At 36.8% G+C, this 13165-nt stretch overlaps 1 protein-coding gene across 1 annotated transcript; it reads right to left on the reverse strand.

Annotated features, from left to right (window-relative positions):
• Nucleotides 1-1263: 1263 nt before the first annotated feature.
• LOC131904960 (small ribosomal subunit protein eS25-like) lies at nt 1264-1756 on the reverse strand. The gene has a single exon (XM_059255938.1). The coding sequence runs from the start codon at nt 1696-1698 to the stop codon at nt 1321-1323; it is 378 nt and encodes a 125-aa protein (XP_059111921.1). The 5' UTR covers nt 1699-1756; the 3' UTR covers nt 1264-1320.
• Nucleotides 1757-13165: the final 11409 nt, after the last annotated feature.

The raw sequence follows: 13165 nt of genomic DNA on the forward strand, positions 1-13165 counted from the left end.
TCATGTCTAATCAAAATGTTTTCAAATATAAGTTGAATTAATCTAGATAGCTTCAGCTTGAGAGATAAATGGAAGTCATCCTTGAAGAGAAGGAGATAGAATGAGTTAAGCAGAATTGAATGCAAATAAGACAAGTCGTGGGCTATGCGATGGCTCAGTATTTGTGCAAGCATCAGGACCTGAGTTCCATTCCTTAAAACCTATGTAAAAAGTTGCCTAAGCTGGCTTTCACCTATAATCTTAGTGCTTGGGATGTGGAGACAGAAGGATCCAGATCTCATGAGAGACCCTTTCCCAAAAATGAGATGGAAAGCAATCAAGCCAGCAATCAAAGGAAGAGATCTGCTGTTGACCTCTGGACTCCATATATACATGAACGCACAGGCACCAGCATCCACATGCCTATACATAAGAGAAGCCACAGAATATCACATGTATGGTACAAAATACATTCAAGAGTAGGGAAAGTCATTGCTCTGGTGCTGTGGCTTTTGGGAGATGTTGTAGAATGTTTTTATATATATGACATGGCATTGCTTCAAAACAGCCAAGAGAAAGTGTAGGGCAGTAGACAGTAGTCTATTTACAAAGCAGCATTTCAAGAATGCATTCCTTAAAAAATTATTCCACTCTAATAAAGCATGCTTGACTACAGTGGAGACTGATGACAGCATAATCTCATGAGCAGAAAAAGACTGGTGGTTGATATAGATGTGACCCAGACACCATTTTTCATGCACAACATGGTCTGGAATTGAACAATGACTATGACATTACAAAAGTCAAATTGGCAAGGTGCAAATTCTCTCCTTGCTTCAGATATATTTTGGCTGATAGGAGTGTTTAAACATTAATTTTCAATTATGCAAATATATGCATATAATATGATAATTTAAAAGAGAATTTTAAGAGAACAGAATTCCAAAAATATATTTGTTCTAAACAGAGTATGTTTTAGACATTCTTTGTAAATGATCTCGCATTTTTTTGTCTGCTTTTCTCTTTTTCTACTTCTACTTACTGCTTTGCTTTTAGTCTTTGTCAAAATGTTTCTTAGTGTGGACTTTCATTTGAATTTAGAGGTCAGAAAACTATAAAATTTTATAAATGGTGCATATTGGTAGAAATGATTTTTTTCAGGGAGATAAATATATACACACAGGGATGTGTGAGACTGTCTTCTTGTCCTCCATCCCAACAGTGAAAAACATTAATGCTAATCGAATGGAATAGTGTACAATGAAAGGAACTCCGTGTTTTTTTTTTTTTTTTGATTTAATAAAGTTTTATTTTTCCAAATGTACAGCTGATTGAACCTGTTCAAGCATCTTCGCCAGCAGCTGGGGCATCTCCACCCTTTGTGTTTCTGGTGTAAATTACTTGGGCTTTGTGCTTTGAAAACAGCTTGATGAGTCCTTTACTAAGTAGCTCCTGAAGGGCTGCCCTGGCCAAAGAACCTTGAAACTTCAGTCTCTCGGAGACCACAGCTGGAGTGATGAGCTTGTAGTTGGGAACCTCCTTACAGAGTTTGTTGTATGTAGCTGTGTCAAACAGGACCAGATTGTTGAGCTTGTCCCGAACTTTGCCTTTGGACCACTTCTTCTTTTTGGCCTTGCCACCAGACTTATTTACTGGGTCTTTGTCTTTTTTGGCCGACTTTCCGGCATCTTTCTTCTTCTTGTCATCCTTGGGCGGCATGATGTAGCTCGGAGAGTGGCAATGACCACTGCAGCCTCCCTAAGATGTCGGAAAAAAAAAAAAGGGAACTCCGTGTTTTAAAAGTAAGATAAACATCCATTTAAATCCTAACTCCACGAGTTTCTTAAACAAATTATGATTTTTTTATGCCTTAAACTACTTTTAAAAAATGATACCTACCCTGCAGATCTGTTCAGTGCCTGGCACAGAAATGATGTTCAGAAAATGATGACTGACAGTTATTGTTGTGATTTATCTTGGATACATGTTGTTATTATTTATGTTGGAAACATATTTTTAGCCAAAAGGAGTCCTGTCATATCCTTTGAAGGTATTTGAAAGATTCTGTCGCCATAGGTTCTGAAACTTATTTCTGTAACCGTATAACTTTCCATCCATCTACACATACATTTGGCCATCCATGAATTTCTTTCTTACTTGGTTAATTTATAGAAAAGTCTTCACATTCCTTCACCATTCAGCTAGCTAGCTTAACCCAAACCACTTATGAAAAAGCAAAACAAGGTTTGGGTAATTAAAAACCCTTATCTGTTCTTTAATCATGGGTGAAGATAATTCAATTTGTTCTTTGTTAGCACAGTGGTTTAGAACAATCAGCTATAGAGCCTGACTTGGATAAAAGATTGTCTTTTATTATTACAGTGAAACCAACTTTCCTTTAATTTTCCTTCCAATGAATTTTCCTTCCATTTTTGATAATAACATCCCAGAATTAATGTTCTCTTTTTAAAAATTGACAATACATTGTATGAAGTATGGATTAACTTGGACCTCTGGTCAGAAGGTTTTATCTACAATATTGAAGGGTGGGAGAGAACTTAATCAGCTGAGTTCAACAGGTGAAATTTAGTATGGAATACCGGTATATATCTTCTGAATTGTGTTGGTTTATCTGAAAGAAAGGAATGAAGAACATGCTGCATTTGAGGCTTCATTTTAAGTAAGCTATTCTCTTTCCCTTGTTTGCCATGGAATATCTATTTTCATGAGCATGAAAATCTGTGTTCATCACATTTCTATGACAAAATGTCTGAGCAAAATGACTTGAACCAGGATTTATTTGGGTTCATGGTTTTACAGATTTCAGTTTCTTATGAGATGGCTCCATTGCTTTTAGAATCAACACAAGGAAGAAAGAGGAAAGCTGCTTATCTTGTGGCAGACAGGAAGAAGGGGAGGAGGGCAGGAGTGGGGAAAGAAGGAAGGAAGAAGATAGGGAGGGGGAAGAAGAAGAGAGCGGAGATGTAAACTTGAGCATTGGGTATAAGACATACCCTTCCGAGGCATGCCTCTGGTGATCTTCCAACCAGACTCTATTGTCTGGATTCCACCATGTCCAATGCTACCAAGTTATAAATCACTGATAAGTCCAAGTTCTTATAATCTGACCACTTTCCAAATTTCCCACCTCTGAACAAGTCTTTAGGAACTGAGTCTTTGACACATGGGTCTTTAAATGATACTTCATATTCAAACGACAAGTGTTCACATTTCACATTAGCAATGGTTGGCTGTTGGACTGCCATTAATATGTCCTAGGAGATACATGGCAATCCTTGAATCTTGTCTGACATCACCTATTCTTCCTGCCTGTAAGAACTCTGAGGATAAAAGCCACAAATCATAACAGCAAATATGAAATCAAAAGTTTCACATTACCTTTTTCAGGGCCTATTTCTGAAACCAAATGATGTAATTGCTAAACTATGCTAGAGCCCATAGCTTGGGATGAAAGCTAGGTGGAGGAAGAAGAAAAGAAGACAGCTTCTTCCTTTATGACCATATCCAAATTTTACTTTTAGGTAAGTGACATTTAACCTTGGTTGGATACTGGAATCATATGACAATCATTAAGGATATATTCTCTGCTATTCACCTCAAAAGATTTGGATTTAACTGTTTGCTGTGGGATGTCGTTCTGTATGCTGTGAATATGTGTTGCTCTGATTGGTTGATAAATAAAACGCTGACTGGCCAGTAGCCAGGTAGGAAGTATAGGCGGGGTAAGCAGATGAGGAGAATTCTGGGAAGAGGAAGAGCTGAGTCAGGAGTCACCAGCCAGACACAAAGGAAGCAAGATGACAAGGCAGAACTGAGAAAAGGTACCAAGCCACATGGCTAAACATAGATAAAAATTATGGGTTAATTTAAGTGTAAGAGCTAGTCAGTAATAATCCCAAGCTAATGGCTGAGCAGTTATAAATAATATTAAGCCTCTGTGTGCTTACTTGGTAGATACAAGTGGGAGAGATTTGTCCCAACCACCAGCTGGGTAGGACACAGGAAAACTTCCAACTACAACTATTCTAGAGCACAATCTTGAAAACAGAAGGGAGACTATTTGGAAAAATCAAGAGGGTCAGAGGAAGTGGGGACAAGCTATAAAATGTTAATATGGTTTAAGTATATTATATACATGTATGAAAATGTCTTAACAAACCATTATTTTATATAATTAATAAATACTAATATAATAATAAAAGTGCTTAAATTTTTTCTCCAAATGATTCTAGTGTATGCCAGTAATTGTTTTCATTCTTTCCAGCTACTTTTATGGTATCAAAGTGCTAAATTTCTGAAGTAGTACTTATCGGTCCATAATGTGCATAAGAATTATTTGGGATTTGTTAAAATGGGGACTCTGACATAATGGCTTTGAGTTGGGACTTAAGATTCTGCTTTCTACAAGCTCCTTGGAACTTCTGATGCTGCCACCTTACAAATTATGCTTTCAGGATCAGTGCCCTAGAGATGCTGATGAAGAGAGATAAAGAAATTAGCTTACAGATTAGACTGAGTGAAAGGCAAGAATATATAGGACCATCACATTTTCAGGCATAAACTATTAATACTCAAGTGACCCTAATACAGGGATACATTAAAAAATCTGTACGCTATTTGTCTGCTTTGATGCAATTAGCAACCCACTTTCTAAGGTGCAGTAAAATTGATAGTGGTTTGAGAACAACCTGTCCCAATAATGTTTTCAGTTCAAAGAGGGACTGTAAAAGAAGATTCATCTCCTTTTACATTTCTTCCATCTTCTAATCAATCCAACTTCTATGTTCTTCCAGTAAAACATTCTCCACTGTCATCTTCTTTTCATTGCAGTTATTAAGTATTTCATTTCATTATCTCATTAACTGAACTGTTTATATTGCTTCTAGTTTATTCGATGACAAGATGTTCTGCACAACATGGTTAGATTTATTCTCATGTAGAACAATTCTAAGTAACTTCAGCTAAGGTCTCCAATGGTTCTATCCAAAAAGATGAAAAAATGTAGGAGCTTTTTGGATAATCATCAATCCCTGTTCATTGTATAGATGGTGTCTCAATTCTCTTTCACTTGATCTTTTCTCAATATACTATACATGATTTCATACTTCTGCTCATTTATTCATTAATTTATATGTTTATAGAGCCAAGAAACAGAATCTGACATAGAACAGTTTTCACTACAATGAGCTGCTACCAGAGACTGTCAAGGAAGACTTCTTAGGTGATATGAAGTATGAACTGGGTCTTCCAGGAGAATAGATTTTCAGTTGAACACATCAACTCTAGTTAAATTGACAATAAGTGAAAACTTACAGAAGCACAAACAGGTTACATACTTTCTTTTTAAGTGAAAATTTATTATGGAATATAGTGTGGGTTAAAAGAATAGTACACAGAGTAGAAGCTTAGGAAGAGAGATTACAGAGCCCATGAGATGGACTTTTTACAATGAAGACTCTGGGAGGAATTTGTGCTGATATTAAGGCGTATCTTTGCCAACCTTTTGATATTTGCCTTTGATGTTCTCTTTCCCCATAATATTTTCTTCCTTCACTTTTACTTATTGAAGGTCTATGTGCTGTTTAATGCTTTACTTAAAATAACCTTTTCAAGCCAGAAAACAGTCTTTCTGAACTTTGGACTCAAATTACTTTGGTGACATGTGTTTATTTGGCTCAATGTTAAGATAATTAAGCAGTAAATATTATATCTTATTTGTCTTTCAGACTTTCTCCTGGCATACTTTAGCTGCTCAATAAGTAACTGGTAAATTGAGATAGATAGATAGAATCATTAAAAAAATAAATAAATAAAGTCCAACCATCAATTATGGCGTACTCATTTCCCAGTTTCTGCTCTCCTCTTATGTGACTAGAGTTTATTGGCAAACTTACATATTCATCCCAGTGTTCTCTGCAAAAATTTCACCCAGGAGCAGAGTGCTGGCAGTTTAGATATATCCAAAAAAGTTCTATAAACAATGTTTGCAATAATTTTGCAATGTAGACCTTATCATCTCTCTGTAGAAATATATTCTGAGGCACTGAATAACAGCCATTCTTCACTAATTACCTAACGAAAGCAACCACAGGAAGTAAAAGTTTATTTTTACATAGTGTTTGAGTGTTCAGTCCATCAGGGCAGGAAGGCAAGACAGCAGGAGTGGGAGGCAGCTGGTCACATTGCATTTAGAATAATATGAGGCAGATAGAGATGAATACTGCTACTCAAGCTTGCTTTCTTCTTATTACTCAGTCTGGAACCCACAGAGGTGGTACTGTCCACCTTTAATGTGGGATTTTCCACATCAGTCAATCTAATCTAAAAACTCCCTCATAAATAGGTCTAGAGGTTTCTATCCATAGTGATTCTAGATCCCATCAAGTTGACAATTAAGATTAATCACCACACATTCCCAGCATCTTTGAAATCATACTGGTGACAAGTTGAAGTTGAAGTTAAGCCAAAATAGTGACTCTAAAATCCATCCATTTATCCATGTAATTGTATTGTCTTAAGAAACTTTAAAATGATATTTGGTATGCCAGGAATTATGAAGACAGGTGCTTGGATAGCATGAAGAATTTCATGCCAACGAAGAGCTCTTAAATATATTCCCCCATTGTCATCAGCTCTCACAAGTACAATAACAGTGGGACACAGAAAAGTATGTGAAAATGTTCCTACTGATTGATTGGAAGTGAATAATTATTATCTTTTCTATATTATGTATTCACTATCAAAAAGTAATAGAAATGCTAAGCAAGATTAATAGTCCTGTTTCATTATTTTTAATGCAAACTATTGATTTTAAAGTAGCATAAGGTGTGACAATTTATTACAATAAAACAATAAAGTAGACTATATGAAGTAATTGAGAATAATCTTTTTGCCTTCTTACTGTGACTGTGGGGCATAACATTCAGTACATGTGGAGGCATTTATGGCAAGCTCTTTCCAGAGATGGCAGCTTAAGCACTCTATAAAGAAGCACTTTGGAACCACCAGCATTATAAATAATCAGCAATAAAGCTGGTAAATGGGCCTTTAATTTGATTCCATTATGTCACAGATCACAAGGACCAAGAGAGCCCAGCATTCAAAACACTAACTGCTAAGTCTAACACAAAGGTAAGAACAGGAGATGGTCCTGGGGTAGCTTTACCATCATGTAAATTTTCAGAGAAGAGCTGAATCATTGACATCTGTGTGTGGAACAGTATCTTGCATAAGAGACAGGCACACTTGTTAAAACTTCTGTTTCCATTGCAAGTTTCCTTAGGTACACTTCATTCTAAGTACAATTTCTCCTGACATATTTTCAACTTCCATATACTTTGTCCAATTTCATAGTTAATAGTAGACAAATTCAGCAGTGATTTTCTCCTGCTATCATTTCTGATGATGGAGGCCTTAGGGGCTACAAGAATTATATATGGCCTTGTTGCCTAGAAAAGACCATAAAGGATATAAGAAAGAAATGTTAGCCAACTGTACATGCTGTGATAATCAGAACACACATGGAGAAGTGAGAGAAAGTCTACACAAAAATCTAAAAACAACCTAATGCAAAAGAACACAGAATGAAGAGATGAAAGTAAAATCATGTAAATATAAGACCTGCACTTGATGCGTCCCAGGGGAGCTTCCTGGAAACGCAAGAATTATCAGGAAGTATTATCTGCCAAAGAGGATTTAAGCTTGTTCTATGAAACTCCACTTGGATAAATTTGGTCTTAAAGAGATAAAAGTGAGTTTGTTTTCTATCTAACCACAGAACCTTCTGACCTTATACGAGTGAACCAAACCACACTTGACTCAATCATTTTTCTGCACAATGAAACCAATCCTATCTATAGGTTCAGAGTGTTGATAGATGAGCCTAGAAAAGACAGATTAAGTACTTGATTCAGAGCAAGAGCTCAAAAAATATTATCTGCAAAAATAAACAGTAAGAATGACTAAAACCTATCTGGAAGACAAAGCGTATCTTTTCTGAGGGTCTGCAGCAGACTTAGGTTGACATTAAAATTGAGGCTGCAGGAGCTTAACTTGATTCCATCAATTTGCCAAAGTGTTCAAGAGACCTGATCTGAGGACAGAATGTCAGATATCCCTTATAAAAACATAATGGATTCAAATCCCAGAAACCAAATTTAGCATAACTTGAGGACTAAGCACAAGTAAGAGATAAAGGCCAAGGAAGAGAAATTGAGTTAGCAACAGAATGGGAAGTCAGAAGCACATGGGGGAAAGAGAGGAGACAACTAAAATTATTCAGGTTTTTGTGTGGCTCAACTGGTGGCTTTTGTTCACATGATGGGTGGGATGCATCTATGAATCTATTATAATTGCTTTGGCTTTAGATAAGTCAATGAAATGTAAATTTCAAGTAGGTATGAGGTAAAAATTCCGTATGGGAGTAATTGTACTATAGTGAACTTACTGAAATCAGTAATATACCAGTGAAAATCATAAGCTCTTGTCCTACAGTGGCTAACTTTAGCCACTTCAGTTAGACATGCCCAATCTCTGTTTTTGCTCCTTCATGCAAAAAAAAAAAAAAAATGATGACAATTATGTAACTTGTCTCTTGAGATAATAAGAATTTACTGGGACAGTTCAAGTGATAGTAGACGTTATTGTATCTAGAATTATAGAAAAATGAAATGGAATTATAACTACACATGAGCCCTGAGTCAGGAGCTGGTATGGCATAGGTAAAGCTCAATAGTTTAGGTCATCTAAGTGCCCATGGATTAAAGGTTTGTTTTCTAGTGTTGTAGTTTAGGGAAGTACTATGGGATAATGCTGTTATACACTGGTTTAATAAAACACTGATAGGCCAGTAGCCAGGCAGGAAGTATAGGTGGGGCTAGCAGACTAAAGGAGAATGCTGGGAAGAGGAAGAGCAGTGTCAGGAGTTGCCAGCCAGACACTGAGGAAGCAAGATGTGAAGGCAGAACTGAAAAAAAGGTACTGAGCCACATGGATAAACATAGATAAGAATTATGGATTAATTTATGTATAAGAACTAGTCAGAAATAAGCCTGAGCCAATGGCCAGGCAGTTATAATTAATATTAAGCCTCTGTGTGATTATTTTATAAAAGGCTGCAGGACTGTGGGTGAGAGATTTGTCCTGACCATGGGCCAGGCAGGACACAGAAATCTTTTCTACTACAGGGAAGTGTTGTGTACCTTTAAGAAGTGGATCTGAGAAGGAGGCTATTAAATTATTGAGAGAGTTGTCTTGAAAAGAACTGTGAAACTGTGGTCTCTTTTTCCTTTGTTCCAATTTAAGATGTGATCTTTTGCTCTTGCACCGATTTCTGCTATGATGTCCTGCTAACCATAGTACAGACCAAACCAATAGGATCTTAGCCTTTGGACATGCCAAACTGTGACCTAAATAAATATTTTCTCATTATATGTTGGCTGCCTCCAGTGTTTTGTTGTAGTAACACAAAGCTGAGTAATACAAGATCTGAATGGAAATGGATTTTGATAAGCTTCTACTTCATCCACATTTCTTGGCAGAAAGGCACACTCATTTTCCTAAAGTAAGAAACTATTATCTATTCTTACATTCACAATAGAAAGAAAGTTGAATAGAATACTTTGTTTTTCCTCTAAGCTTGAGAACATCTGGGGATGCAGTCCAAGCATGAATGTGTGGTCTAAAAAGAATCATTTGAAGAAAGTGGCTCCTTCCTGGGATTTCATGTATAGTAATCACAAAGGAAGGTGGAACCATTAAGGGCAGCTTTATCCTCCAATACCAACATCATTGCAACATACCTTTTTGGATATGCACTTCTTCTAAAATCTATAGAGATTTCCACAGTTAAGACAGGAGTTCAATACAGAATCTCTTCCTTACCTACCAGAACCTTTCTATAGCTCAAATTCTCTACGAACAGTCACAAAGACACCCCATAGAACATCCTTACTGTTCTCTTGATTTTCTACATCTCTCTAATCCATAGACTACCAAGTAGACAGTCAGATTGGTAGCATTTTTTCATTTCACAAAGAAGTCCCTCTCCTTGTCACTGAGCTCCTACTCCTACTGTCATTCATCCTCAACTTTCTCTATCTTCAAACAGCTCATGAGGACTTTGAGGCAAGAACTACTTTCATTACATTTTACATCTTGTCACTTCTAGAGCTACTTATCCTGGTTTTGTAATATCTCTAGTGTTGCACACACATTTTATTTATTATAGTCAACAGGGCTTCATTTACCAGTTTAAGGTATCAAGTATTTGCTTTATATATAATAGCTATCTGTTCTTATTTCTTTGAACAGAATCCCAGCACCAAGCCTGAGATGACAGGCATGATATATCTAAGACAATCAAGTCATATACACTTTTGATTTTTTCCAGCCTCCCTTACAGTTAAGGATGGCTTATATTAAAGAAATGGCCAATAAAATAGTGGAGGTATTTTTCTTTTGAAACAGACCCAAAATCCATCCCCCCCCCCACCTTTTATTCTTCACTGAAGAGTGACCACCAGGTCTTTTAATTACTAAGCCAGAAAAATACCACCTGTCAACTACATGAAATGCCTAACTGAGAATAGTTAGCCTTAGCTTATTTAAACTATTCCTGGAGTTACTCGCAACCAAAAATATTCCCAACCAATAGTGGGAAGATGTTACACAAGTGCTTTATTAGGGTATTCCAGGGTGCTGTGAGGGAATGACTAGAGTCAGTGGGAGAGGAAAATTAGAAGATTATTATATCTTCATCAGAGAGAGCTTGGAAAGTAGCCAGATAAACAAACATATATTCAGTGGTTTGTATCTAGTGCCCAGCTCCATGCCTGGCATCAAATAGTGCAATAGATAGTCCTAGAGGGAAAGGTAAGAGTGGATTGCTTGCTACTGGAAGAGAAGAAAACTTTATGCAAAGCTGATTTTGGTCTCTGGATCTTTTAAGAGAAGAAATCATGCAGAAAGTGAACGCCATTAGATGATGGTAGATTAACTTGGCCAACTTCATTACACCTTTTGCAGACATTCAAAATGTTCTGAGAGTCTCCAGAGAGTATGTGTAGCTGAGGACAGTAGGTTAAGGCAGCTTGTGGCATTTTGTTTTCTTTCTTTGTTAGTAAAGTAAGAATTTAAATGAGTTTAACCTTTGATGATCTGGCGATTATAAAAATCAACCCACCAAAGTTCAAGCAGTGTCAGATTGCAGAGACACACTTTCTGAACAGCCCTTCTCCCTAGACCTTTCTCTGTCAAATGTCAAAGCCCAAATGAGCTTCTTTGGAAGGCAAATTACATGTTTCAAGCAGTCATTTCCCCTGGCTGGCAACTTCTGCTCCGAATAATTAAGTAAGACAAAAACTGAAACGCTCTGGCCTACAAGTTTGAACATAAGGGTATGTGTATGTAAAATTCTTTCCATACACTTGGATATTGGGGAGTTCAGGTTTTTAAACCTGCTATCAGCAATCATCTGCTAAGATTCAATCTTCTAGAAGGACTACAAATATGTGCAAAGAATAGGCTACTGAACTCACATTTCAGTGGGGTAATCAAGGACTAAAAGAAAATTTTCTGCCCAGTTATAAATGGAACATTCATAAATTTTCCTCTAATGCTCAGAGAAAAAGTCATGGAAGAAGGGTTGGAAAGATGTAAGAGGAGGAACTGTGCAGAATGCTGACTGTCAGGCGGTTGCACACTTGAACTCAGCACCTGTAATTATCTATACAAGATCTGTGTAATATTAGACTTCTTAACCCTCATTGACATAAAAAAAGAAGAGGTTTCTGGGCTTCCACACATCTGTGAAAAGTTATATGAAGATAGTGCTTGATGGGGGGAAGAAGGGACATTTTCCTCAGTGGTGTAGCAACTGGTAAGATGCCTGTGTAAATGAGAATCCTCATTCATGCTCTATAGCCAACTCTCTTTCTCTCTGAGTGTGTGTGTGTTTTCTCTGTAGTTAATATATGAAAGGTCAGATTCTGTTATTTCCTTTTTTTTTCCTGACCAGCTTCCTAATTCAGATGTTGAACTTTCTTAAGAGAATAATTTCAGAACTCTGCTTGCTGCCCTCTGAACTTCCAGTCTGACCACTATCCATCTGACCCTCATGACCACCACACACATATTAACAGTGATTACTGGAGAATAGGAAATTGGCCAAGATCAACTCATACCCATCTATGATTTTCAACATCTATAATCAAATAATCAAACTCTAAGCCTCATGCCTGCTCTATTCAGAGGATATCAAGCTATGGCCCATCTCTATTTCTGAAGCCTTGCCTCTACCAGCTTATTCCAAGCCCCAGTGTTCTACTTCTATCTAGCCTGCCATGAGTTAATATATTCAAAATACTCAAAACAGACCTGACACATACACATAGTAGTTAGTACACTTCAATTACTATTACCATTATAATCATTGCTAGCATTCATATTGAGCTAATTGAAATTCTCAGCTAATGTCATGCTCTCATGACCTGTGACTCAGACTCTCCCAAGAAATGTAGCTGAGGTATTACTCTGTTTTGAAAAGAATTCCTGACTTTTTCAGTGAAATGGTTGCTCTTTAGTCTTCTGGGCTTTCTTCATTGTCACTTTCACTATATTTTATTGTAATTGTGTGTGTGTGTGTGTGTGTGTGTATGTGTGTGTGTGCATAAAAATCATCATTTCTATCACCAATGGCATATTACTTTTCTTCATAACAACAATACTTAATACCATGTTGACACACATGAGATTCTCAGACACATTTGTTAACGCATCAACAATATGGCTGAAGCAAAATGAGCAGGGTTACATGCATAAACTTTTTGAAAAATTTTCATTTAATGAAAATAGATTACTTTCTCATACACTATATCACAGTTTCTCCTTCTACTCCCCCCATTCTTTCATCACCTCTCCTCCCCTACAGATCCACTCCTTTTTGACTCTCATTAGAAAAGAACAGGATTCTAGGGGATAACAACCAAACAAGACAAAATAAAATATTATAATATACAATAAAAACCATCACATTGTGGCTTGACATGGCAACCCAAGAGAAGGGAAAGAACCCCAAGTCCAGGAACAAGAATCAGAGACCCACTCATTCACACACTGAAGTCCCACAAAAATACTAAGCTAAAAGCTATAATATGTACACAGAGGA

The sequence above is a fragment of the Peromyscus eremicus genome, chromosome 2, assembly GCF_949786415.1.
Source record: "Peromyscus eremicus chromosome 2, PerEre_H2_v1, whole genome shotgun sequence".
Classification (NCBI taxonomy): Eukaryota; Metazoa; Chordata; class Mammalia; order Rodentia; family Cricetidae; genus Peromyscus; species Peromyscus eremicus.

Bases quoted from the DNA above. Each gene is read 5' to 3' on its own strand.
- LOC131904960 (XM_059255938.1), bottom strand. From the start codon at position 1,698: ATGCCGCCCAAGGATGACAAGAAGAAGAAAGATGCCGGAAAGTCGGCC.